This window comes from Malus sylvestris, chromosome 14, assembly GCF_916048215.2.
Source record: "Malus sylvestris chromosome 14, drMalSylv7.2, whole genome shotgun sequence".
Lineage (NCBI taxonomy): Eukaryota > Viridiplantae > Streptophyta > Magnoliopsida > Rosales > Rosaceae > Malus > Malus sylvestris.
Window position 1 is genome coordinate 29,608,836 of NC_062273.1, and position 26,916 is coordinate 29,635,751.

At 36.6% G+C, this 26,916-nt stretch overlaps 2 protein-coding genes across 2 annotated transcripts; one reads left to right on the forward strand and one right to left on the reverse strand.

Moving 5' to 3' along the window:
• The first annotated feature begins 12,520 nt into the window (after positions 1-12,520).
• Positions 12,521-18,520, forward strand: LOC126600602 (potassium channel SKOR-like). The gene is made up of 11 exons (XM_050267187.1): positions 12,521-12,872; positions 13,780-14,068; positions 14,708-15,047; positions 15,306-15,601; positions 15,910-15,990; positions 16,307-16,405; positions 16,834-17,058; positions 17,191-17,379; positions 17,528-17,603; positions 17,724-18,018; positions 18,276-18,520. Exons 1-11 carry the CDS (start codon positions 12,595-12,597, stop codon positions 18,397-18,399), a joined length of 2,292 nt encoding a protein of 763 aa, XP_050123144.1. The 5' UTR covers positions 12,521-12,594; the 3' UTR covers positions 18,400-18,520.
• A 4,157-nt stretch (positions 18,521-22,677) lies between these two features.
• LOC126599193 (uncharacterized) lies at positions 22,678-23,646 on the reverse strand. The gene has a single exon (XM_050265522.1). The coding sequence runs from the start codon at positions 23,644-23,646 to the stop codon at positions 22,678-22,680; it is 969 nt and encodes a 322-aa protein (XP_050121479.1).
• Between the last annotated feature and the right edge of the window lie 3,270 nt (positions 23,647-26,916).

Consider the following 26,916-nt stretch of genomic DNA (forward strand, 5'->3'; position numbering starts at 1 on the left):
AACCCTTTTCCCTTTATATATAAGTGGGAGTGAAAAAGCACGTGCGGGCCTTGCAGCCGGCGGAAGAGGGTGGAGGGAGTTAGTAATACGAAGGTGGAAGGATAGAGAGGATGTGGGGTCCAATTGGGTTGTCCAATTTTTTAGTGCTACTTGTCGTCGAGATGATATATGCACATGTGATTAAATGGCAAGTTGATAGCTAGCATGCCACTCCATTATTTTAAAAGTAATCAAATTAAAATTTTAGGAAATATTCAGATGAATCTGAAGATAATGTAAGGCCAAAGCAGCCAACCACCAATCAATGCTCACTATTGCAAGTGGCACTTGGCTCACCTTCTAGCTAGCTACTCCATCACTTTGCGATAATTCTCACTACTTATAGAAAGGTCTAGTTTTCTATGAATGGAATGGGGGAAATTAACCCAAGGTTTCATTCCAAGTTTAAAGGATATGCACTACTAAATCAATAGCTTTAATTTGAGATGATTAATTTAGGTCAGGTCACAATGAGTATGTCATAATAATTAGATATCGAACTCACTATTTAAGAAAGTTGAATATAAAATCTTCCACTTGTAAGTGAAGACGAATATCATTTTTTTTTAATTATTATTATTACGACATTGAGAGAATTCGAAACTATTACAATAATTTAATAAATGAGTGAGTTTCGAACACAGAACGTATGGGTGGAAACTCAATACCCATTTAAAAATATGATGTTTAGCCACTTAGAACTACTGTCTGGTGTATTCATTTTCATTTATAAGTGAGAGATCTTATGTTCGATTATCACTAAACGACGAATTTGAATCACATTATTGTTATTCAATTATGCAGCTTAGTCCACTTTTCCACTCATTCTTTTAGTGTAGATAATATCGTTTGTTAAAAAATAAAAATATATCATGTTTAAACTATGATTAGTGTAACCAAGAAAAAAACATTTCATTAGCCTATCTTCCATATCTCGTGCTTAAAGAGTGAGACACTTATCGTATAGAGAATTAGGCCCATGTCAAAGGCGGTACGTAAAAGCAATCTAGCAACCGCCCCAAAGAAAAAAACAAAAGAAGATTTGATGTTTTAAATAGTATTCATCATGTACATCGCCAAATCACCATGTGCTCTATTGGACGATTTCAATTAGGTACGTTGGCTGTTGAGGAGCCATCTGTGACGAGCGAGGATTCCCGTCGTATTCTCTTTATGAAAATTTTAAGAATTTTTTAATTATATTCGTTCATCGTATATTATACGATCAGTTTTCGTTAAGTAATGTCTATATTCAATTGTTAAATAAAAAATTTATAATAATTTCTGACCGTACGATGTACGATAAACAAATGTAATTTGAGAATCTCTAAAATCTTTATAAAGAGAAAACAACTATGATCGTCACTCATCTTTGACATCAAGATTCCAATATGTATGAATAAATTATTAACGGATCACACTACCGTTTGTAACGATTGAGTCGCAAAACAATTAATTAAATTGGTTTTTTTGTTGGTTTCGTTTTTTGTTTTTATGGTTAGTAAAATTAGGAACGTGGTTTAATTAAGTTTGTTTAGATTAAACAAACCCTGCCCGTTTACGTTGGTTTCTGTGGTTAGGAGGTTGGCTCATCAAGTTCCAAAAGAGGGCACATTGGGTTGGAGTGCGATTGGTATACATTGAATTTGGTTTTAAAGTTTAAATTAACTGATGAGGTGGCCCCTGTGTCCCTTGTCTTAATCAGTGTCCTTGTTCCATCTGCTACATGTAATTATATAAAGCAGCACATTGGTGCTACGATATTTATGTTCTTACTTATTAACTTTTATGTTCGAAATAAATTAAAATTTTATCATAAAATTAAGGATAATATTAAGAAGATTATATTTTTAAATAAAATTTTATCAACCAAATGATATGGATATTGATTATTGGTTTATTACTTGACGTTAATTAACATGTTTATTTTCTATTGGTGATACATCATTTAATTTGCAAATTTAATTTAAAATTAATTTGGTCCCCCCTAGCATTAGGTTTCTCCATTCACCATTCACCATTATGGTACTCTTTTACATTGACATCCTTACACTCCCTCAAATATAGCGAATTTTCAAGCTAAACACATGAACAACACAAATTGAGTGACATGGAGCATGTGTGCACATGTGAGCCAATTTGACTCTGCTACCATGAAGAAAGTTGACATTCCACTACAAAACCAATTGACAATATAAAGAGTCACCCAACCTCTTAATGTGGAACTTTTTGTAAACCATCATAGGTTCTTGAAGAAGAAGATTATACAGATACAAGAAAGAATGAAGAAAGAAAGACAGAGAGAGAAGTAGAAGAATTAGAGTTTAGAGAGAGAAATCAGTTATTCAACTGTAATATTCTTTTCTTATTAGTTACAATGATTTGTTACAAGCTATTTATAATATCCCTTTGGTAGCTTACACTCTAAGTCACAACATAACCAACTCAACTAACTTCATACTCATTTGACACTTGTCCATTTCATAACCATTGGATCTTAGTACTCCTAACATCCCCCCTCAAGCTCAGGGGCAGAGAACTTGAGCCTGAGATTGGCACAATGAGTCTGAAAGAGAGGAGCAGACAAGCCTTTTGTCAGTATGTCAGCAAACTGCTCGGTTGAAGACACAAAATGAACCTGCAATTGCTGTGTTGCGACCCTCTCACGAACAAAATGCACATCAACCTCTATGTGTTTCATTCGCTGATGTTGAACTGGATTTAAAGTCAGTGCAATAGCAGATAAATTGTCACAAAAGAGGACCGGCTTTTCTAGAACTGGAATATGCAGAAAAGCCAACAATTGGTTGATCCAATCAAGTTCAGCAGCTGTAGTGGATAGAGCCCGATATTCAGCTTCTGTGGAGGAACGAGAGACAGTATTTTGCTTCTTGGATGACCACGAAATAGGATTAGAGCCCAAAAATACAACCATTCCAGTGGTTGACCGGCGATCATTAGGATCGCCAGCCCAGTCTGCATCACTATATGCAGTAATATCCAGGGAACCCTTGACATAATGAATACCACAACCTTGAGTAGCTCTTAAGTACCGAAGGATCCGTTTAACTGCCATGAAATGAGAGTCCATAGGGTGCTGCATAAACTGACAAACCTGATGTACTGCAAAAGCGATGTCAGGTCGAGTAAATGTCAAGTAGTGTAAAGCTCCAACTAAACTTCTATAAAGAGCCGGATGATTAAAAGGTTTCCCATCATCTTTGAGCAATCGGTTATATGGAAAACAGGGAGTGGCACATGGTTTAGACAGCAGCATTTCAGACTTAGTTAACAAATCTGTAACATACTTATCTTGAGAAAGAAACAGGCCATCCTTCTTTTGCAAGATTTGAATCCCTAGAAAATAATGTAAAGGACCCAAATCTTTAATATCAAATTCCTTAGCAAGTGACTGAATAACCTCAGTGATTGCTGTAGTTGCACTGCCAGTAATAATAATGTCATCCACATACAGAAGTAAAATGACCACAGAACTGTCAACCAGTTTCACAAACAAAGAAGGATCAGTATAAGTAGATGTGAACCCCAAAGATGGTAGAAAGGAGGTAAATCTCTCATTCCAGGCTCTAGGTGCCTGTTTCAATCCGTATAAAGACTTATGTAATCTGCAAACATAGTCCTCATGATGAAGATCAACAAAACCAGGTGGTTGAGCCAAGTACACCTCTTCATGCAAAATACCATGAAGGAACGCATTTTTCACATCCAACTGTCGCAATGACCAACCAAAGTGTGCTGATAAAGCTAAGACTAACCGCACTGTTGTTGGTTTAACAACCGGACTAAAAGTTTCCCCATAGTCAATCCCTTCTTCTTGATTAAAGCCTTGAGCGACCAGTCGGGCCTTATACCTCCCAATTGACCCATCAGCATTCTTTTTGATCTTAAACACCCATTTGGAACCAACTAAATTCTTATGTTTTGGTAGAGGAACCAAAGACCATGTACCCTGAGAGTGTAATGCAGCAATCTCCTCTTTCATAGCCTCATACCAGACTGGAGTCTTTAAAGCAGATTTATAAGTGGCAGGTTCCACTTGAGTCAAGTCAACACCTCCATTGTCATGAACAGCCGCAAGAAGAGCAATCTTCTTAATAATACCACTTTTAGATCTTGTCTGCATGGGATGGAGGTTAACAGGAGGTATGGAGAGAACCACTTGCAATTGGTCAGGTTGGAAATCAGGTACCACAGGGAGTATGGAAGACAAGGGCTGTGTTGGTGATGTAGCAATGGATTGACTGCAACCTGGAGATTCTGTATCTGAGATTGAAACTGTCCCTGGATGGGTAGTAGACCCTTCTGAGATTGGAATAGGTACAGTATTTGGCATGACATTATTTGATGAGGAATTCATATGATAGTTATGATGTGGGAACACAAGAACATTATTGTGATCTGGAACTGGACTTGGGGTTTGAAGGACTGATGGCAGTGTTGAAGAAGTAGAGTGATGTGTAGTGTGAAGAAACCGATAAGGAAACTCTGTCTCATCAAAAATGACATGTCTAGATATATAGATTTTGTTTTTAGTCACATCATAGCAGATATACCCTTTATACTTAGATGCATACCCCAAAAATACACATTTGGTTGTTCTAGGGTCTAGTTTAGTGTTGGTGTAAGGTTTTAACCAAGGATAACAAGAACAGCCAAAAACTTTCAGATGTTGGATCTCAGGTTTTGAATTATACAGCAATTGGAATGGAGACTGGTTGTGTAAAGAAGGAGAAGGCATCCTGTTGATTAAGTACACTGAAGTTTGACAAGCAACTGACCAAAACAGGGATGGTAGAGATGCAGTTTGTAACAAAGTGATAGATGTTTCAATGATGTGTCTGTGTTTCCTTTCGGCAATGCCATTTTGTTCGGGTGTATGAGGACAAGACACTTGATGATGGATGCCTTTATCAGATAAGAATGTTTGAAATGCCTTACTAACATACTCACCACCACCATCACTTTGAAGAGTTTTAATGGAGACTTGAAACTGATTGAGAATAAAATTGTAAAAGGCCCTAAAGATTCCAAAAACATCACTTTTATTGCAGATAGGAAAAATCCAGGAATATTTTGTACAATGATCAATGAGAGTGACATAGTATTTGAAACCGTCAAAAGAAATACACGGAGCAGGCCCCCACACATCACTATGAACAATATCAAAAGGTTTGACAGACTTGACTAGGGAAGAACAAAATGGCAATTTGCTAAATTTGCCCTCTAAACAGGTCTGACACAGAGATGGGTTTGTATCAGTAACACAGAAAACATTTGACGATGTAAGAACCTGAGAAACTATTGAATTTGAAGGGTGACCTAATCTCTTATGCCAAATACTGTGAGGAACTTGCTTTCCCAGAAAGGCTGCAGGATGTCCTGTGAAGCTTGCTGCAGGAGATGTTGAAGAGATGATGGGGTACAATCCATTGTTACACAGCCCTTTGTAAAGTATCCTCCCTGTGGCTTTGTCCTGAATCCAAAAAGAAAACGCATCAAAAATCAACCAACAATTATTATCCAGACAAATCCTATGCACAGACAACAGATTTTGAGACAATTTTGGTACATAAAGAACTGAAGTAAGTTTAATAGGCTGCTTTGAAGTTCTGAGAAGTGTAGAACCAATATGGGATATTGCTAAACCTTCACCATTCGCTGTTTGAATTGTCTCATGTGATGGATATGGAGTTGCCAATGAGAGATTACTCAAATCTGAGGTCATGTGATTATTGGCACCAGAATCAGTAAGCCATACTTGTTGCTGGGATGGTGCAGATGGCACTGGCACTGTGAATGGAGAATATGGACCACTAGGTGTTGCAGCATGTAGAGCATTGAGTTGAGGATTAGAATTCTTTTGAAAACATGTGTCTGCACTGTGATATTGATTTCCACATAGAGTACAACCAGAAGGAGCACCAGAGTTGCGAAATCTGCAAGTATCCGCAAAATGGTTGTTCTTTCCACAAATTTGACAACCCTGTACAGAGTTTGTATTACGAAAACGACACGTTGATGCCAAATGATTGTGTTTCCCACAGATTTGACAAGGTTGAGACAGAAATCCATAATTGTTTGATCTTGGTGGTGAAGTACCGAGGATTCCAGGAGCAGGACTTGAATGAAAATTCTTGTAATTGCCATACTTGGGATTGAAGTTAGGAGTGAATCGATTCCTGCCTTTGGTATTATTGAAAGACTTGTATGCAGTCGAATTCGGACTAGCATGGTTATTGTTACCATAATTCCCAGAAAAAGACTGATTCTTGGAAGGTAAACCATTACTTTGAGCCATTAATGCAGACAACACAGGTGAATGAGAACAATTTTCAAGCAAAGTTTCTTCAGCAAGTAATTGAGATCGAAGATCTTTCAGTGATATCACACTCTCCCGACCCCTGATCATAGACCTTATGGTATTGAATTCAGCAGGCAAACCATTTAGTGTAAGAATCACAATGTCATCATCATCAAAGAATACACCAGCAGCAGACAACAAATCTCTTGCTTCCTTAATTTTCTGCAAATATAACGTGACAGAATCAGTACCCTTCTTTATTGTCTGAAGTTCGGATTTGAGTTGGAAAATACTCGTTCTTGTGACTGTAGAAAATTGATCTTTAAGACGAGTCCACAATTCTTTGGAGCTAGTACTTCCAATGACACAAGAAACTGCAGCAGAAGATAGAGTCGCAGTGATCAATTGCATTAATGCCTTATCATGCATCTTCCATATAGTGTAGTCATCATAAGGAATCCGTGTAGATGAATCACCAGACAAAACTGCAGAAGTAGCAGAGGAATCTTGACTGAATTGAGCAGGACACGGCATTGAACCATCAACAAAACCAATGATGTTATGGCCTTCAAGAAGGAGCTGCATCTGAAAATGCCAAGCCAAATAGTTCGTCTCGTCCAATTTCACATTAACCGAACTAGAAACAGACGAAATCAACGAAGTAATCGGAGACTGTAAGATCTGTAACTGAGCTGCTGTTACCATTGTTGCAAATTGTAGAGAAATTCCAAAGAATCTTGACTGACACCAAATCACAAACAGTTGGTATGCACCCTTTAACGAGTGAAGAACCAGACGAAGATTTGCAGAAAAACACCCCAATATATCAGAAACACAATCAACAATAACCCAATATTCCAAAAAACCAAAGCAAAAGAAAAGCAATCTCAGTAGCGGAAGCAATCGAAACCAAGATCGACAAAACCGGCAAGCGTTTCACGCTTGTTCGGGCGATGATACCATGTAAACCATCATAGGTTCTTGAAGAAGAAGATTATACAGATACAATAAAGAATGAAGAAAGAAAGACAGAGAGAGAAGTAGAAGAATTAGAGTTTAGAGAGAGAAATCAGTTATTCAACTGTAATCAGTGGCGAAGCCACGTGGGAGCGACGAGTGGCGACCGCCACTCCCCTCGCCGGGAAACACCACTGGACCCCAGGTCTTCGCCACTCCCCTCGCTCTCGTCGGAATTCATGGTGGAGGAGATTAACAGAGGTCTAGAAGAAAGTCGAAGAAGGGATTACGGTGGGGACGACGAAGGAGGGGGTGGGAGTGGGATCGACGGGGAAGGAGATGCGGTTGCGATGGACAGAGGAGAGGTTGATGGAGGAGGTGTGGGGATGAGATTGACGAAAAGCGGTTGGGGGTGTCGGGTCTGGGAGAAAAGCAAGGAAGAAGATGGGTGTTTGGATGTGGGTTGAAGATAAAGTTGGGTGTTTGGTTAACAAGATAACAAGTATTGGGGAAGAGTTTTAAATGACAAGTGTTTTAAAGTTGGGTGTTTGGTTAACAAGATAACAAGTATTTGTGGTTTTATTTTTGGGAGTTTTAACAAAAAAAAACTCTTGGTACTGTTCACTTTTAACGAAAAACCATATTTATACATTTCTCTGGTGCTATTCACTATACCTTTAAAAAGGGTTTTTCATTAAAAATGAAGTTTTTTGGAGTTTTTTTTAGTTTTCCTTTTATTTTTAAGTCTTGTATGTATTTTTATTTTCTCTTTTAAGACTCCCACCGTATTTATCTTAAACTCTCACATTATTTATAAATATTGTATTACTTTAAAAACAATGTAAATATTGTTTAATGCTTATTTTACGATAATTTAAATTTATCTAGGCTCCCGCCTAGATCTCGTCTAGGCACCTAGCTACTAGGTCTCAGTCCGTTGTTTGATTAGTACCTAACATTTTTTAGAATCTAATCCTAGTCAATTTAAGTTTCTTACATTGGCTTAGATATTATTGCTTACAACTGCTTGGGTGGAGAGATCATTTTCTGCTATGAATATTGAGTCAAAACTTTGCACTATCTAATGTGAAAGTAACCGCTTCGATTGAACTTTACACTTTTGAATTTCGCCCCTCCCCTTTGAAAATCCTGGCTTCGCCACTGACAGTAATATTCTTTTCTTATTAGTTACAATGATTTGTTACAAGCTATTTATAATATCCCTTTGGTAGCTTACACTCTAAGTCACAACATAACCAACTCAACTAACTTCATACTCATTTGACACTTGTCCATTTCATAACCATTGGATCTTAGTACTCCTAACACTTTTTACCTACGCCTCCTCTTGGTATTTATATTAGAAGATGTTCTTATACTTTTTATACACAATTTGGTCAAAAGTTGTTACCCTAAACAATGAATTACCGCATGAATATGCATGCGCATCTAAGTCGTCAAATAATTTCTTTTATCAACGTTATAACTTTATTACTAACTCATTAACCTGCTCCACCACCATCTAAATATAAATACTACCGTTTGTTAAGTGATTAATAATCGATCATAAGACCTTAGCTGAATTTTAATAAATGGAGAACATGGGGCCGATAAAATTGAATTGCAGAGGTGGATGGCGACAAAGAGGGCTATTCTTTTATAAATGATGCCAATTTGGCTATTGTCTTATAACTTTGTGACGTCAACATTAAGTGCACGAAAGCAACTTCATCCATAATAATAATAATTAAGAAATAAATAACAATATCGCACATACCACTCTCTAACTCTAATGTTTTCATAATATTTCGAGTGATTGTGATAACTATATATATAAATAAGGTAATTTGAGTTTGATATTTATAACGCCACAATTACATTAATGTGAATTTAATGTATTTAAATCGTTTTCATAAGCTTAATTTATTGAACTCATAAGTTCAATTTACTATAAAAGTGTAATTCTTTTATAGATTTAATATATTATATCCTACTGTAGATGGCCTAAGCAGCAAGTTAAGATGGAAGGGGGCCTAGGGCTTTCTTTGTCACGTACTGTGAGCTGTTGCTTGGCTCACTGCTTCCTTAATCAACGTCTGTCCCAAATTGTGTTATGATTACCAAGCGTGACTGTGAGTGTCGTCCTATATTGGCCAACAGAGGATCCTAAATCGTGTTCGTTCATTGTACATTGTGTGATCAATTTTCATCATATTATATTTGTACTCAATTTAAATAAAAAAATTTAAATAATATCTGACCGTTATGATAAAGAGATATAATTCATATATCATCATGATTCTCGCAAAAAGAATCCGGATTCTTACATTGGGACTGCTTAATTATGCCAATCCATTCCACGTTGAAACCTATAATTGTCGTCTTTTATTTATTTTTTATTTTTTTAAGTTTATTTATTTATTATTAAATATGAAAACTTCTTTAATCGATGAATTATGAATATATGAATAATCCGGTGAGTAAGCAAGGCAGAAATAGGAATTTTTTAGAGAGTGGCTGTTTGGGCCCAAAATAATAGTTTGGGCCGAGGGTAGGATCATCCTCGGCCCGGGAGGCCGTGCGGCGAAAGAGCCATGGATCGTTCAGCTCATGGGCTTCCAAGCCTAGGTCGGTTAAATCAGAACGCAAGTCGAGTCCTAGTACAACAGGGAGTCTTGACGGGATTAGTAATCCAGAAAGCGAATCCGGCTCAGTTAAAGACTAAATTCGTAGTCCTAGTGAAGATAGGACTGGTCGAGGTGATGTGGATCCAGAGAGGGAAACCTAGTCCGAGTAGGATTTTAACTCGGACTCAAGGTCCAGTGCTATAAATAGGGGAAGCTGTGCATCAAGGAAGCCCCCTGCAAATCAACACAAAATTGCCCTGCGCAAATTCTCACAACTTGTGATTTTTCTTTTTCCTTTTCGCTGACACATCTTCCGTTGGCATCAACAGCACTGTGGAAGCAACCGGTGATATCTTAAGTCGGCATAGATAGCTCTGTCACCGTAGAATCAATCGGTCTCGCAGTATCTTCCGTTGGCATCAACAGCACTGCGGCGAGAACGGTTGATTACCTATCCAAGTCTCGGTCGAGAAGGGTTTCTGAACCCTTATTGGTCGAGGTCATCTCATCAGCCTTCTTGGCGAAGTGAGGTGTTACACGTTATTACATTCGGCACATTGAAAGCCGAATTTGATATTGAACTTCGTAAGAATAGTAACCTTGTCTTCAGGTTCGAGAGCTCAAAAGGCCGAGACGTGTTCCTTTCTTGGCCGCAATCGCAAGACGCAAAAGTCAGCCGCGCACCCAAAGCAACATCAACAAATTTACTCCTCGGCCGAGCTCGGCCGACGAGTTGGCACGCCCCGCAATCACCGAAGGACGTAGTTAGCTTATAGATTACTCGGCCTGCGCGCCACGTAGGCTTTGTAGTTTCTAGGGTCAACAGTGGCTTAACTTTATTTAATATATACATATATCTCCAAAGAGAAGTTTCAAATGTGTGGAACTTGTAGTATAAAATGAATCGATCAAACAAAAAAACGTGACATATAGAAATTAAAAGTTATTTGTATGGACGTAGTTAGAATTTTAGAATGAGGTGGGCTAAAATTATATATTGTGCATGATACATGAGGTAACTGAGTTCATGAAGAGTTTACCTTTGATGTAGTATTTTTTATTGGCATTTACTAGATACGATGATAATATGTTTTTAAAATAGAACCATCGACTCAAGAGTCATAATTCTACACACACATATGTATGGGCATGAGACGAGCTCAATTTAAGCAAAACTTATTAGTGATGAGGTTGATTTTCTTTTGTTTTATTAAGCATGTTAAGCACGGAATAGTGCTTTGATGTTCTCCCATAGGATCTTCTTGCAATTTTGTTCTTCGAATTGGGCTAATTGGCTAAGAGGGCATAAAAACCATGGAACCGCAAATCGAATTGAACCGTAATAAAATAAACTATGTTCAAAAACCAAATCGAATCATATATACCGATTTCAATTTCGGTTGATGAATAGAATCAGACTGTACCGAACCGTCCCCACCCTCTGGCTACCCACACTCTTGCAATTTCTAGGGACTTTTTTTATCGTTACAAATTCTTGGATTTAAACTTAATAAATTGATTGAAATTTTTGAGCCACCAAGCTTTGGGCCAGCAAAAATTAGAGATAAAATACTTAACAATGTTTTCATTCATGAAGTCCAAAGACTTGAGAATGTTACGAGCCCAACCAAACTCGGACATAACAAACAAATGATCAAAATCCTAAAACTTATTTTATAGGTATTAGGAATTTGGGACCAATGTATTTCTCTTGTAACTTGAAAAAAAGTTACAATTCTGTATATAAACGTACAGATGGAAACGTATAGTCATATATTTATGCGAAAAAGTGCAGGAGTATTCCCTTGATTTATATATATATATATAGTATATATATATATATATATATATATATATATTTATGCGATATGAGGTGGTGTCCCATCCATTTGAAATTAAGGTCAGTATAGATTCCATGTTTATCTATCAGTCTTCAACTCTGTTAATTAATTTCGAAGCATCTTACAATAAAAAATAAAACACCAAGAATATTAACATCTTACTATTGATGTAGGACTGCTACTATATTTTTCTTCATTTATATATGTTACGTAATGCAGACGTCAATTAGCTAGGGCAGCTCAAATTTTAATCATCATATATGTAATTAAAATAGTTTAAACTATCGATCGTCTAATCAATAAATATTTGTAACCTAATTAATATTTACAAAGCTATATAAAGTTTCCCCTTGAGAAATGTTGAGACTTTATCAAAATTGGGATTCTTCATATTTTATGTCACCTTATGTTTTTGACACAATTTTTATAACGTTGACACAGAAATTACGTTAAAATGTAAGGTAATAAAAAGTTCATAAAAAATCTCATTTTAAAATAATCTCCTTATCATTTCTCTTTTATTCTTTATTGGATGAATTTTCATTACTTGGATGCTCAAGAAGATTGTTCTTGGATACGTAAAAACATTTATGAGCGGCCCAAAATAGCCTTTCCTTATCTGATAAAAAGACGGGAAAAAGTAGTAGTGCCTGGATTCTATCTGTCACCACAAAAAGTTAGTGTTTATTACTTGGTATCAAACAACAACAGTATCATTGGCATTAAATATACATTGGCTTTGGCTCTCATTTAACTTTATTCACAAGTTTTTTATTATTGAAAGAGGTCGATCTGAGGAAGATAAAAAATGCATGGAGCTGAAAGGAGAAAATCGTCAGGAGGAGGTGCTCATGATCAGTACGAAGATGAGGGGTCGACGTTTGAGGATGATGATGATTATGAGGAGGAGCATATTAATGATGATTCTAAGAAACAGTGGCTGTGGAAATTAGGGCGTTTTATCGCTTGTACGACTGCCGGCGACTCCACCACTCTTACTACTACTCCTGGCAGTACAAGTACTGGAAGCAGATCATCGTCTGCATCTTCGTTTCTTGATCGACTCGTTATTCATCCTGATAACTGGTAAGTACATGTACCTTCAAATTTCTCTGGCTAATATATGTATGAGATGTGTTTTCTAGATCTGTGTTCACGGCCGGAGAGAATCTGCGTTGTAATGAGTTGCAGTTAACACATAATGGTAATTTAATTAGTACATTAGGATCATCAATCATAATTATAGATGGGTTAGTAAGTGATAGATTTTTCTCGTGAATAGTATCTTCATTTTCATTTACAAGCTATTGTATTCCGAGTACAATGCCTTAATTAGAGTAATAATATCGATTATAATAAATAAATAAAAATCATGAATGGATTATGTAGGTGTAGGGTTAATTAGTTGTGAGAAACCTACTTATATATCATTTTCAAATTATTAATTAGTTGTAAGGCGTTAGCTTGCAGACCAGCGGATCTGGTGGTCGACAATGATTAGTTCTGACTTGGTAAAGTGTCACAGCACCTGTTTCAACAATCTTGGTATTTATCACTTATAATTATATTGAAAGTTTGGATACAAAAAAAATTATATAGAAAGTTAATACACATGATATATAGATGCATATAGTATGTCTTTTACCTAAATGAGAATGTGAGTCTCTTAATTGTATGTATCTACCCTACAACTACAAGCAGAGGTCTGATTGTACTTTCTTGAAGGTTGTAGGTCAAAGTGGGAACTTTCTAACTAGAATGTCTTTGTATTCACACATTTGGGAAGGAAAGAAAAGAAAATTCACGGAATTCATGATATTATATAGAACCTGCTAGCAAAACCTTTTCGATATATAGTACTCAAGAAAAGAGGGGAAAAATGAACTTTATGAATATAGTTTTGACAAAAAGTTGGGTCGGGTTTAGAACCGGCCCAATAGCCCAAAGCTGTAAGTTGGCGCCAAAACATAACCCTAAATATTGGAAAATGCAGGTTGTACGTGGGGTGGACGCATTTCATTCTGCTATGGGCAGTCTATTCGTCCTTCTTCACGCCATTGGAGTTCGGCTTCTTCCGGGGTCTGCCCGAGAATCTGTTCCTGCTCGACATCGCCGGCCAGCTGGCCTTCCTTGTCGACATCGTCGTACGCTTCTTCGTGGCCTACCGAGACTTTCACTCGCACCGTATTGTCTACAACCGCAACCTCATCGCTCTCCGCTACTTGAAGTCTCGATTTCTCGTTGATTTGCTCGGTTGTCTGCCTTGGGACGCCATCTACAAGGTAGTATTACTCTTAACTAATTGTAGGCAAAAACACGTTTTCAGTTATGTAGTTTCTAAAAAGTTCCATTTTCGTTTCATGTATTCCAACTACATCGGATTTGGTTAAGTTGTTTGCAAACTGTTCCAGTCCGAGGGCATCCGTTAAACCCCATACTCTTAAGTCCTATTAATTTATTGTACAAAATTGTCTCGTGCATTCACATGGGAGAGTGATTAATTAACGAGTTTCGTACAAGAAATTAACATATGTTAATGGATGTTCTGTAATTGAGATTTGCAAACTACAAAGACTAAATTTGACGCCATTGAATCTGAAAACATATCTGAATTATTAGTTTGGAAAATTAGCACAATATAGCGTACTCAAAGTAAGTGGCTTCTTTGGGAATTTTGAAAAGTCTAAAAACATTTTGTGTTTGTTAAAAAAAAAAAGAAGCGCTTTAGCTCATCGAAACATTTTTTGAATAAGCATATGTCAGATACTTCTATTGGAAGCACTTGGGTTTATAAAAAAGAATTTCAACTTATATAATATTTATAGAGAAGTAATGTCAAACATGCCCTAAGTCTTTCTCCAACTGAATCCAGATCTAGTTATTCTTAATTAAGTAATTAATAGATTGATTATGATGTGTAGGCTTCTGGGAAAGAAGAGGGAGTGAGGTACCTGTTATGGATAAGACTAAGTCGAGCACGCAGAGTAACAGAGTTTTTTGAGAAGTTGGAGAAAGATATAAGGATCAACTACCTTTTTACAAGAATTGCCAAACTTTTTGTTGTGGAACTTTATAGCACACACACGGCTGCCTGCATCTTTTATTACCTTGCTACTACCATACCTCCGTCACGGGAAGGATACACATGGATTGGAAGTTTGAAGATGGGTGACTATAGCTATTCCCATTTTAGAGAAATTGACCTTTGGAAGCGTTACGTTACCTCACTCTATTTCGCCGTTGTTACCATGGCAACCGTTGGTAATTATCTCACTTATTTGTTCATTAGTTTAAGCTTCTTAATTTCCTTACACTAGGTTGTCATTGTGGTAGTATTCCAAGTTAATCACATAAATCATGTATTGTCATGTATTTTAACATTCTCATGTGACAATCCGTGATTGGTTTGGGATCCCGTTGCAACTACATTCTTCTCTTTTACTATACATACGCCAATTCATTTTAGAGATGGTTAATTAATGTATGCTTTTTCTTCTTTTGTTTTTGTATCTTTTATAGGATATGGAGAGATACATGCAGTGAATGTGAGGGAAATGATATTCATCATGTTTTATGTGTCTTTTGACATGCTTTTGGGTGCTTATCTGCTGGGTAACATTACCGCACTGATTGTAAAAGGATCAAAAACTGAAAAGTTTAGGGACAAGATGGCCGAACTTATAAAATACATGAAGAAAAACAGGCTTGATAGGGGGATAAGTAAGGATATCAAAAATCATTTGAGATTACAGTATGATCGTAGCTACACCGAAGCGGCTGTTCTTCAGGATATTCCAGCCTCCATTCGCAGCAAGGTACTGATCACTGCCTAATTTTAAAGTCAGGCCGAAATCTGTGAATTGGGAGTTTGATCAAATAATATGTTTCTTGTTCTTGACTGTTCTTCCGGTTTGAACCATTTGCTGAATCATGAAAATCTCCAATAAATTTTAGTACATTTTCCTGAAAAATTATTTTTTATTATCCAATAAATTTTAGTAAATTTTAGTACGTATCAAATAATTGGGATCTTACATTTGATTATCCTATTTGACAAGTTTTTGGTACTGCTGTACTGATTCTGAAATCTACTAAAATTAATCTATTTGTTTCTACTTTGCAGATTTCACAGAAATTATATGAACCATACATCAAAGAAGTTTCTCTTTTTAAGGGATGCTCTTTAGGATTCATAAAGCAGATTGTAAGCCATTTTATTCAGTATTTGCATTGGACAAATGAACAAAATGCTGTCATCATTTGATATGTGCATCACCTTTGTTTACCCTCAACACATGAATGATTTCTGCATACATTTTTTTCTCCTTATGCATACTCACTCCTATTTATTTATGTCCCTTGATTCCCTTTTAATTTATTAAAACTGAATGACAGAAATATAAAAGGGTGTGTAGGGGGAGAAATAAAAGGGGTCTATAGTGCTCAGTTCCAAAATGATTAGAATTCTAGAATTACTTCTTCCATAGGAAGAAATTTAACCTATGTTTTGCGTTTATCAGGCAACCAAAATTCATGAGGAGTTTTTCCTTCCAGGAGAAGTGATCATAGAGCAGGGACAAGCAGTGGATCAATTATACATAGTATGCCATGGGGAGCTGGTATGAGTTTGACATTTCAATGTTAATTGCTTATTCTTCACTAATCAAAATTAATCCTTAAATTGTTTTAGTTACTCACACATTGATCTTTGTGTTCCTCTGCTCTTACTATAACTCATACTGTTGATTATTTGATTAGTTGCATGCGTGCAATCCTCAAACCCCATGATTGGTGCTGGCTACTATTAGTACACACACACACACACACAAATCTATTTCATTTGTTGTATATGCGAAAGCCTGCGCGGCTGCACGCACAAATGAAGCACCTTTTTCTCTGTTTACTCTTTCAGGTTTGCAAGTTCATATTATTTGTTGACCCCTCAAGGGTAAATTAATAGTTACTCTATGTAGTCTATTGTATACCAGAATATATGTTCAATTATTATTCCTAAATCCTAACGGATTTGTTTTGATATTGTCTACAGGAGAAGGTGAGAAGGGATGAAGACAGTGAAAGTGAAGAGCTCCTTGAGCGCCTGCAAACCTATAGCTCGTTTGGCGAGGTTTCTTTTCTTTGTAATACTCCCCAGCCATATTCTGTTCGGGCTAGTCAACTGTGCAGGGTCTTGCGACTTGATAAACAATCTTTTAGGGAAATCCTGGATATACATTTCTTAGATGGGCGGATTATCCTAAACAACCTCCTCGAGGTAAATAGACTCGAAAACTTTCGTGGTCTTTTTTCGCTTTCTTGCTTCTTTCACAAAAAGATAGTGCTTATGCCCAGGTAATTTGCAAATGAAAATTTAAATTCCACCTGCTAATCACTTCTCTTCTTCTAGGGAAAAGACGTGAATACCCGGAACAAGCTTTTGGAATCAGATATCATCCTATATATTGGAAAGCATGAAATGGAGTTAGTTATGAAAGTAAATTGTGCTGCCTATGATGGAGATTTTTATCGAGTAAAACGTTTGATTGGAGCTGGAGCTGATCCCAACAAGATGGACTATGACGGAAGGTCGCCTTTGGTACGTATTTAGATGCCTAAGCTTAAGCTATAATTTGATCTTTATAAACTGGAAATGTTGGCATAATATAATCAACTTTACTACTATGTTTTCTTATCTGTAACAGTATTAAATATATATATCTATATATTTTATTTTGTTTCCTCAGCATGTTGCTGCATCAAAAGGGTTTGTTGATATCACTCGTTTCCTTATTGAACAAGGAGCGGCCGCTGAGATGTCAGGTGATACTCTAAGGAGCTCTACGAGAACTTTTTAACTGGATCATGTTATGTTGTGAGTAAATCTTCCTAGTTATTACAATTATTGTTGATTAATTTGTGTGTCACTGTACGTAATATTAGATAAATATGGGAACACTCCTTTACTTGAAGCCATTAAAAATGGGCACGACGAAGTAGGTTCTTTACTTGTTAAGGCGGGGGCATCACTCGCTGTTGATGATGCCGGTGATTTTCTCTGTACCACGGCAGCAAGGAGGAATATGGAGCTTCTGAAAAGGCTTTTATCCAATGACATAAACCCGAATGCGAAAAATTATGATCAGCGGTCACCACTTCATGTAGCTGCTTCAGAAGGCTTATATCCAATGGCAGAATTCCTTTTAGAAGCAGGAGCAAGTGTTCTATCAAAGGACAGGTAAGGTCTGAATGTACCTCATCTGGCTTGTTAGGCCGGAGGAGTTATATGGAATGGGTTCATCGCCAACGTGGCTTCTTGAGCCACTAATACAAGAGCATATGCACGGCTCTCTCCACATGGCCTTGTATTGGTGGCCCATGGCGCAACAATGGTAGTGAATTTGATCCTTGTAAGTCTCTCTTGCTAGGCAAGGACGACATCTTATGGTCTCCTTGAATCCATTTTTAAATAACTAGTCTACTTCTTGATTGCAGATGGGGAAGAACTCCACTTGATGAAGCCCGCATAGGTGGAAATAAGAAACTGATCAAATTGCTTGAAGTCGCCAGAGCTTCTCAGTTGTCAGATTTCTCCGATCATTCTCAAGAAACTGGTTAACATTAATTTTTATACATTTCTCGAACATGTAGTACACATTTTATTACTAGCTGCTAGCCAATCTGTATTATCTGTAATATTACATTATCCTTTGAATTCATATCGAAGTAAGCTACTCTAATGAACTTAGTACCAGTTTGGCTTAAGCTTAAATTATAAAAAAAGTGGGTACCAAAAAAAGTTGAGCACTAAAATGTATTTGATAAACATTTTAAAACAGCTAATTTTCACAGTTTTGGATGAAAAAAACTTCACAAGACCGGCTTTTTATCGCCAAAACACGGATGAACAGTGTTCATTAAATGAAACTTTCAAATTTCCAAACCTACCCTTTTGCATCTTTCTCCTAAAACTCTCCTTCGCTGTTGTCTCTCGCCCGCTTCCACTCTCCAGCTCTCTCTCTCTCTCTCCGTTCGAGCTCGATCTCTCCCTCTCATCTTGTTCGAGCACTCTTCACCAAAAAAAAAAAGGTATATTTCCCTTTCTCAACCTTTATTTCTGGATAGTTGGAATATTGAAATTGAATAATTGGAAGGTAGAATTGGAAGATTATTGTTTGGACCCGATTTTACACTATCGGCCCGAGTAATCTAAACTGTTGAATGAGTATAGCTCTTAACTGTTGGATGAAAAATAAATATAATTTTGTTACTATTAAAGGATAATATTATGGTTTTTATCATAATAATTATCTTTTAATTTGAATCATTTCAACATTATATCTTCGAATAAGTACAATTCAAGTGAACTTGGGATTCCTGTTATTAGATTGGAGCAGCATGGTAGATGGGGTTTGAAAAGTCAAGATGCGTGGTTTGGGATAATTGGAATGTCATTGGTGCATGGAAGTTGGACCATAGAGATTCACAGCTTGCGAGGCAATCAAACATTATCAAAACCAATCTTTGGTTTAGATTGGTGCCATGCAAAATATAAGGAAGGAGCACGTGGCATTGAGGGAAGGATATGCAGGGTACAATACCATCAAATATCAAAATTTTTCCTTGGGGCCATTATCACAAATGCACGTGGTCTACATCAGGGATTTGGGATTTTGGATATCGCATATTATGTGGATAAGGTGACAGAATCCCGATTGAACTCTACAAAGTTACCAGGCCGTGCCAAGCAAGAACTGAAACCTATAAATACAGAGGCAATGGCAATAGGAAAAAGCATCTCCAACTCAACACACAAACTGTCATGCGCAAACCCTCGCTCTACGCGAAACCTCTCAACAACTTTGAGATTTTTATTTTCCTTTTTCGCCAACACATCTTCAATTTGGATAAACAGCACTGTGAAGGCAACCAGCGAACATCTTCAGTTTGGATAAACAACACTGTTGCTGTAGAATCAGCCGACCGTGAAGCACCTTCAGTTTGGATAAATAGCACTGCGACAGGGTCGACTGGTTATCTATCAAAGTCTCGGTCGAGAAGGATTTTCGAATCCTTATTGGCAGAGGTCATCTCATTAGCCTTCTCGGCGAAGTGAGGTGTTACAAGTTACTACATTCGGCACATTGAAAGCCGAATTTGATATTGAACTTCGCAGAACTAGCAGCCTTGTTTTCAGGCTCTAGAACCCAAAGGCCGAGACGTGTTTCTTCCTCGGCCACAGTCGCAAGATCAAGAAGTCAGTAGCACACCCAAAGCAACATCAACATTTTTTACTCCTCGGCCGACGAGTTGGCACGCCCGCATACAACCAAAGGATTTAGTTAGCTTATTAATTACTTGGCCTGCGCGCCACATAGACTTAGTAGTTTTTAGGGTCAACAGTAATATAAACGTGGTTGATTTCATTTTAGTGACGAACCATTTGGTAAAAGAATAAGGAGATTCTTTTAGGGAAGACGCATATTTCACCTCAATGCAGGGACAATGCCACGTACGCAGATAAAACAAATGCATGTTTGGTATACAGATATAGTACGTGAAAGTGTTCTATTAAAGATTCAGAGGACAGGTGTACGATTTGAATGTTCTCGACCTGACTTGTTTAGGCTGGATCATCTTATGGTCTTCTTCAAACTATTTTTTATTATAACACCAGATCTTCTCAGTTGCGACAGTACTATGATCACTCTCCAGAAACTAGTTAACATTAATTTACATTTCTCGAACAACTATGCATTTTACTAGCTGCTAGCCAATGTGTATCATCTGTAATACATTATCTTTGATTGAATGGAGCCAAGAGTGCGAACATTTCTCTCTCCCATTTTGGCCTGCTTTTTTTTTTTTTTTGTCAACTTTTAGCCTGCTTATTTAACTGACAAAAGAAAGAAACTAACGTAATATTAGCTGAAACTGTCTAAGGTTGTAAAGATACACATGAATATTATATGCAAATCATGGAAAACTAATCTTGGTCGAGTAATGGTGTACGTAATGGGTAATCAACCATTTAGTTTGATTTGAAAGGTTGAAACGTATGGAAAATATTATGACAAATGAATGGCCTGCGGTATACTGAGGAAAAATTGAAAAAGTCGCGAGGCCAAAATTACAAATTAATAACCTTACTTGCTAGATCATTATATGCATGAATTAATACATTCGTCCACTATATATTATTGAACCTCTACAACACAAATACCTTTCCACATAGATAGGATATGTCTGTTTATTGGGAGTCTCATGAGGATTTCTAGAAACGCTACCCATAAACATTAAATCATGATGGTCCTGGAAGGCTAGTGGCTTCTTGCACGGGACTGGCTGTGTAGACATGTTGGGGATCGGGACTTAATTCTTTCAGGCGTAGTTCTAATCTGCTTTCAACGAATGACCTTGTACAGAGACCGATTTGCACGTGGCGTAGTTAGCAGAGCACATTGTTGTTGTCCTTGTCGGCAGGTCCAACAACTCAGGCTTGAACAATTGCAAACCAACTGCTTTTGCCTTCGTCCCGCTGGTCAGCCACGGCCAGATCAACAGGTTGTTTTGAAGAACTAGATCCACTTGATGAAGCCCGCATAGGTGGAAATAAGAAACTGATCAAATTGCTTGAAGTCGCCAGAGCTTCTCAGTTGTCAGAGTTCTCCGATCATTCTCAAGAAACTGGTTAACATTAATTTTTATACATTTCTCGAACATGTAGTTCACATTTTATTACTAGGTGCTAGCCAATGCGTATTATCTGTAATATTACATTATCCTTGATCGAATTCATGTTGGAGTAAGCTACTCTAATGAACTTAGTCTGGTCGGAGTAAGCTACTCTGATCGGAGTAGTCAGAATACTTTAGTTTAGATAAGAGCAATCTAGTCTGATCAAAGTAGTTAGGCTACTCTCAGGAAATGATTAGCCAGAACACCAAGTGTAGTCAGACAGCCTTAATCATTAAGACTAGGCTTATGCCCATTATAGATGTTACTTGTCTCCCAACTAGGAAAACCCTAGTTCATGTCAAATTAAGATATCTTGGTGATTAGGCAACATAATCATAATCTAAGATGATTGTGTCTTATCCTAGATACCCTCCTAGATACTCTCTTGATTTAATACATAATACTTTTTCTACAAATACTCTCAAGATCTCTACGAATACCTTACTTTGGGTATATGCAATCATTCTCAATTCTCAATACTATTAGACAACGTAATCATAATCTAAGATGATTGTAATTACACAGTGAAACCACCAATCTCTTGAAAAAGGGGGATGATCTTTTCTTTTATTTTTTATTTTTTTATTTTTGTAAAAAAGGGAATTATCTGGGACCCATCTTCCCTAAACAATGGTGGGTTCTTCCTCCGGAGTAACGGGAGGGCTGGTTTGTTTTTCTCTAGAGAAGCACAATTGCGCTGTGTTTCATCCTACCCTCCTGTGGAGTCGCAGGATTGGCTTCGGTTAACTGCCACCGGTTTTTATCTCTTTAATTTTTTTTCTTTAATTATTTGATATGTTTTTGTACGAAAACATCCCTTGGGGGGGTTTAGTCCAAATTTTTTTGTCGAAGCTTGTTTCACCAAAATGAGCACTCGGCTTTATAATAGTAGAGATATATAAATATAAGATAATTAATGAATGCATGAACTATTATTAAACCCTCTAATAAAAACATACATTTTCACAAAGATAGGATTTGTGTTTATTGCTTTAGCGCACACAACAGTGAAATAATTAAAAACTAAAAAGAAATCAAAATTACACTTTTGCTAGATACACTGTTATATTTAGCTCATGCAACAAATTTTTTAAGATAGAACGAGTGAAGTTTCATGAGGATTTCTTGAGACACTATGCACAAACATCACATGATCATATCATGTATGGGTGCGAATTGCTGTGTAGACATCAACTTCTTGGGGGTCAGGGTTTTCTTCGCCCAGGCGTAATTCTAATCTGTTGTCAACAAATGGCTTTGTATAGAGGCCAGTTGCCACATGGCGTAGTCGGCAGAGCACATTGTTGTGGTTGTTGCCGGTTGGTCCGACACTTTCAGGCTTGAACAATGTGCAAGTCCATCTGCCTGTGTTTTCATCTCGATCGTCAGCCGCAGCAAGGATCAATGACCTGTTTATGTCCATCCTTCTCAAGTATTTGTTGTTGTACAAGCATTTGATATGAACGTAATGATTATTTTGGTGGTCCCTACTGTTTGCCCGCTCCACTTGGAACTGTGCGAACTCGCTCGTACGATCCTGTGCGGAGAATTGGAGAATCTGATGAATGTTGTTTTCTTGATCAAGCATGTAGCGCAAGTACCTGTTGTTGTTGTTTGATTGCAGCACAAAAGGGCTCGGTAGTACAAGCGGTTCCAAGTCGACGACTGTGTACACATCCATATCGTTGTGGAGGTTGGGGGTGTTTCTCTCTGCGAAGAGGCACTGGTTGAAGTCGTTAACAGTGAATGACGTCACAAAGTGCCCGAGTTGCACGTGGAGTAATCGGAAGACTGCCTTGTTGTCTGAATGGACAACCACAGGCTCGAATAATGTGCAGGACCAATGTTTTTTATCTTCCTCTGGTTCGTTAGCTCCAGCTACAATCCAGTACTGGTGATCGTTCGCCCTTCTCAAGTACTTGTTGTTGAAACAGCATTTGATATGCACGAGTCCTCCGTAACCGCTGTCTGCCGGCTCCATTTGGAACCTTGCGTACTCGCTCTTAACATCCTCTTCGGAGAGTTGCACAAGCCCATCAAGATTCTCGATACGTTGATGTATGTAGCGCAAGTATTTTTTGTTGTTGTTTGATTTCAGTGCAAAAGACCTTGGTAGTATTGTTGCCATGGTATTTGCAAAGATATCTTTCTCCTTTCTCTCTCAATTATAATTTAGTTGGGATGATCTCTTTCTCTCTTCTCTCTTAATTTCTTCAAGTGCTCTTCTTCAGCTGTTATCTTGCTTATAAAGCCAACACCTAACTGTACAAAAGAAAATTGATACCAGTTGTCAGCTATCCTTTTTTGGTTTTTGTTTTTTATTCTTATTTTTTATTTTTTATTTAGACCTTGGTATTAAGTGGTAGCTATCCTATATTTTGTTGTGTTCCCAATATTTTTTTTTTCTTCTAAGAAGCCAGCAAGCAGCTGGTAATGATTGTTTATAATTATATGGTTTCCTTTTTTCTTCTAAGAAGCCAGCAAGCAGCTGATAATGATTGTTTATAATTATATGGTTTCCTTTTCATCTGTTCACAACTTGTGTCCACACTGATTTAATATATACTTTTAAAGAGTGGTTATCAACTATTAGCTATTAGGAAAGTAGTAATGGTTAGTCTTTAATTAATATAAACACGGCTGATTTCATTTAGTAACGAACGATTTGGTAAAAGAATAAGGATAATACTTGCATTTCTTTTAGGAAAGACGCATATTTCATCTCTCTGAATAATGTATCTTTATTATATAAATTTATATCAAAATCATTATATTTCCTAATTTTTGAAGATAATCTTTATATATAATCATTCAAATTGAAAATTGTTTAGTCATTCAAAAGTATTAAATAAATGGACGGTTCATCATGATTATAAACTTGATACTTATACCGTCGATTTTGTTCCATATACTTGGCTGCATAAACAATCTCAGATTTGAATGATTTTTTGGAGAGAGAATCTTCAAATGAAGATTAAAAAATTGAACTTCCATTTTAGAACCATCCGGTGAAAATACATTATCTGCAAAGGCTGTCGTGGGGGATACAAACATTATCCAAAGAATAATACAAGTATCCATCCACTTACAAACATAATTTAATAGTAGAAGTTTTATAATCGTAACTGTTCAATTATGGAGCAAGATAATACTTGAAGTGCCCGCATAAGATGAGCTCATTCCTCCACTTAAAACACATTTTCATAGTAGAAATTTTATAATCGAAACTATTCAATTTCAGAGCAAGTATTTTTCTTGTTGTTTGATTTCGGTAGAATTTTTATGAGCCATGTTTTTTTCTTTTTGTTGAACGATAGATTTGTTTGATTAAATGTTAAATTAAGGAGTTGACGGGGTTCAAACTCACACGGTAGTGCAGGGTAACACTCCGCTTCACTAATGTGGTAGAAGGCCACAGGCTGCCATGTTAATTGGGATATGAAATCTTTCTCTCTTCCATCCCTCTTAATTCTCTCATCTACTCTTCTCCGAACCCTCAGCCACCTATATTAGTTCTATTTATAAAAGCAAATTGCTACCAGCTGCAGTTTTCCTATTTTTTTGTTGTTTACATAAGTTAGATGATGCTTTAGTATATAGGTATTTTTTTTCTATGTTCACATATTGTGTCCACACTAATGATTCAAATTATGTATATTTTTAAAAGAAATTTTATTAACATTCCAAAATTTTCCTTGTGCATTTCTCACAAGTGTGTATTTTTTTTAAATATAAAAATTTGGAGTGCATAACGAGAATTTGAAATACCAATAATAATTCTCTTTTTTTTATTTTTAAATTTTTTATGATCATATGAGAGCATACGGTAAACTATTTACAAGCCAGCTATACTATTTATGGTCTTCTTCTTCTTTTTTTTCTGATCATGTTGCTTATATAATTTTTTTTTATCTGTTTCGATACAATAAACTATTAGAGAGTAACATTTATTCTTAGTATTTAATTGATATGGGCATCCAGTGACGAAAGATTGGGTAAATAACTGATGTCATTGCTTTGTTCATTAGTTTCCAGCCTTGTTTATCGGAATAGCATGTATTTCTAAGCATTAAATAAGTGATTGTCAACTTTCATAAAACACATGGCTAGTGTAGAATTTTTTGTTAAAATTTTTCTTAACAAGTGGTTATGGTTATGACGAGGAATAAAAGCGTAGGGATCGCTTGTTAGAAAATACAGTGGAGCCTTAGAAATAGTGATGGATTTATAGTAGACGATGGTAACAGACTTGGTTAAAAGTGGGAATGGAAGATGGTGGTGAAGACAGCCATGGCTGCCTGGCCATGAGAAGGAAGGTAATATCGGTGGGGAGTCCGCGACCGTGTGATTAATAAGGACTCGAATATAGATGCTTTCCCTTCTAGTAATTTTTGAAACGTAGATCCTGTTGTGAAACTTAGAAAGTTTCCATCCATATATACAACACCGGATCTTGAAAGGAAACTCGATCGGGGAAAAAAGTTACTTTGGATTATGCAAGTGTAATAGCTTCTTTTGGTCTTTAATTAATCTTTCTCTTAGTCTTTAACTAATCTTTCTCTCAGTTTCTCTCTTTCCACAAAATACAAATCAAAAGTTGACGGGGTATATATGTATTATGTGCAAGCTTTCAACAACGAGTTGTTTAATTAGCTCAAGTCATTGGTCATTGGATGCCCAATAATAATTCTTTTTTTTTTGTATTTTTTATGATCATATGAGAGCATACGGTAAACTATTTATAAGCCAGCTATCCTATTTATGGTCTTTTTTTTTTATTTTTCTGATCATGTTGCTTATATATATATTTTTTTATCTGTTTTGATACAATAAACTATTAGATAGTAATATTTATTCTTAGTATTTAATTGATATGGGCATCCAATGACGAAAGATTTGGTAAATAACTGATGTCATTGCTTTGTTCATTAGTTTCCAGCCTTTTTTATCGGAATAGCATGTATTTCTAAGCATTAAATAAGTGATTGTAAACTTTCATAAAACACATGGCTAGTGTAGAATATTTTGTTAAAATTTTTCTTAACAAGTGCTTATGGTTATGACGAGGAATAAAAGCCTAGGGATCGCTTGTTAAAAAATACAGTGGAGCTTTAGAAACAGTGGTGGATTTATAGTAGACGATGGTAACGGATTTGGTTAAAAGTGGGGATGGAAGATGGTGGTGAAGACAGCCATGGCTGCCTGGCCATGAGAAGGAAGGTAAGTGATAGGAGCATATTTATGCGCCTTAATTAGTTAGTTCTTATGCATTTATGTTGTGTTTTCTTAGTTAAGTTAGTCTTTTAAGCTATTTTCATGTGTTTTCAGGTTTTAGAGACAAAGTGAGCAAAAGGATGCAATTTGGAGCATTTTGGAGCAAAATTGGGCTAGAATGGAG

Coding starts and splice junctions, on each gene's coding strand:
- LOC126600602 (XM_050267187.1), top strand. CDS start 12,595: ATGCATGGAGCTGAAAGGAGAAAATCGTCAGGAGGAGGTGCTCATGAT. Junction 15,048..15,305: donor TGTTACCATGGCAACCGTTG/GTAATTATCTCA, acceptor TATCTTTTATAG/GATATGGAGAGATACATGCA. Junction 18,019..18,275: donor AGTGTTCTATCAAAGGACAG/GTAAGGTCTGAA, acceptor TCTTGATTGCAG/ATGGGGAAGAACTCCACTTG.
- LOC126599193 (XM_050265522.1), bottom strand. CDS start 23,646: ATGGCAACAATACTACCAAGGTCTTTTGCACTGAAATCAAACAACAAC.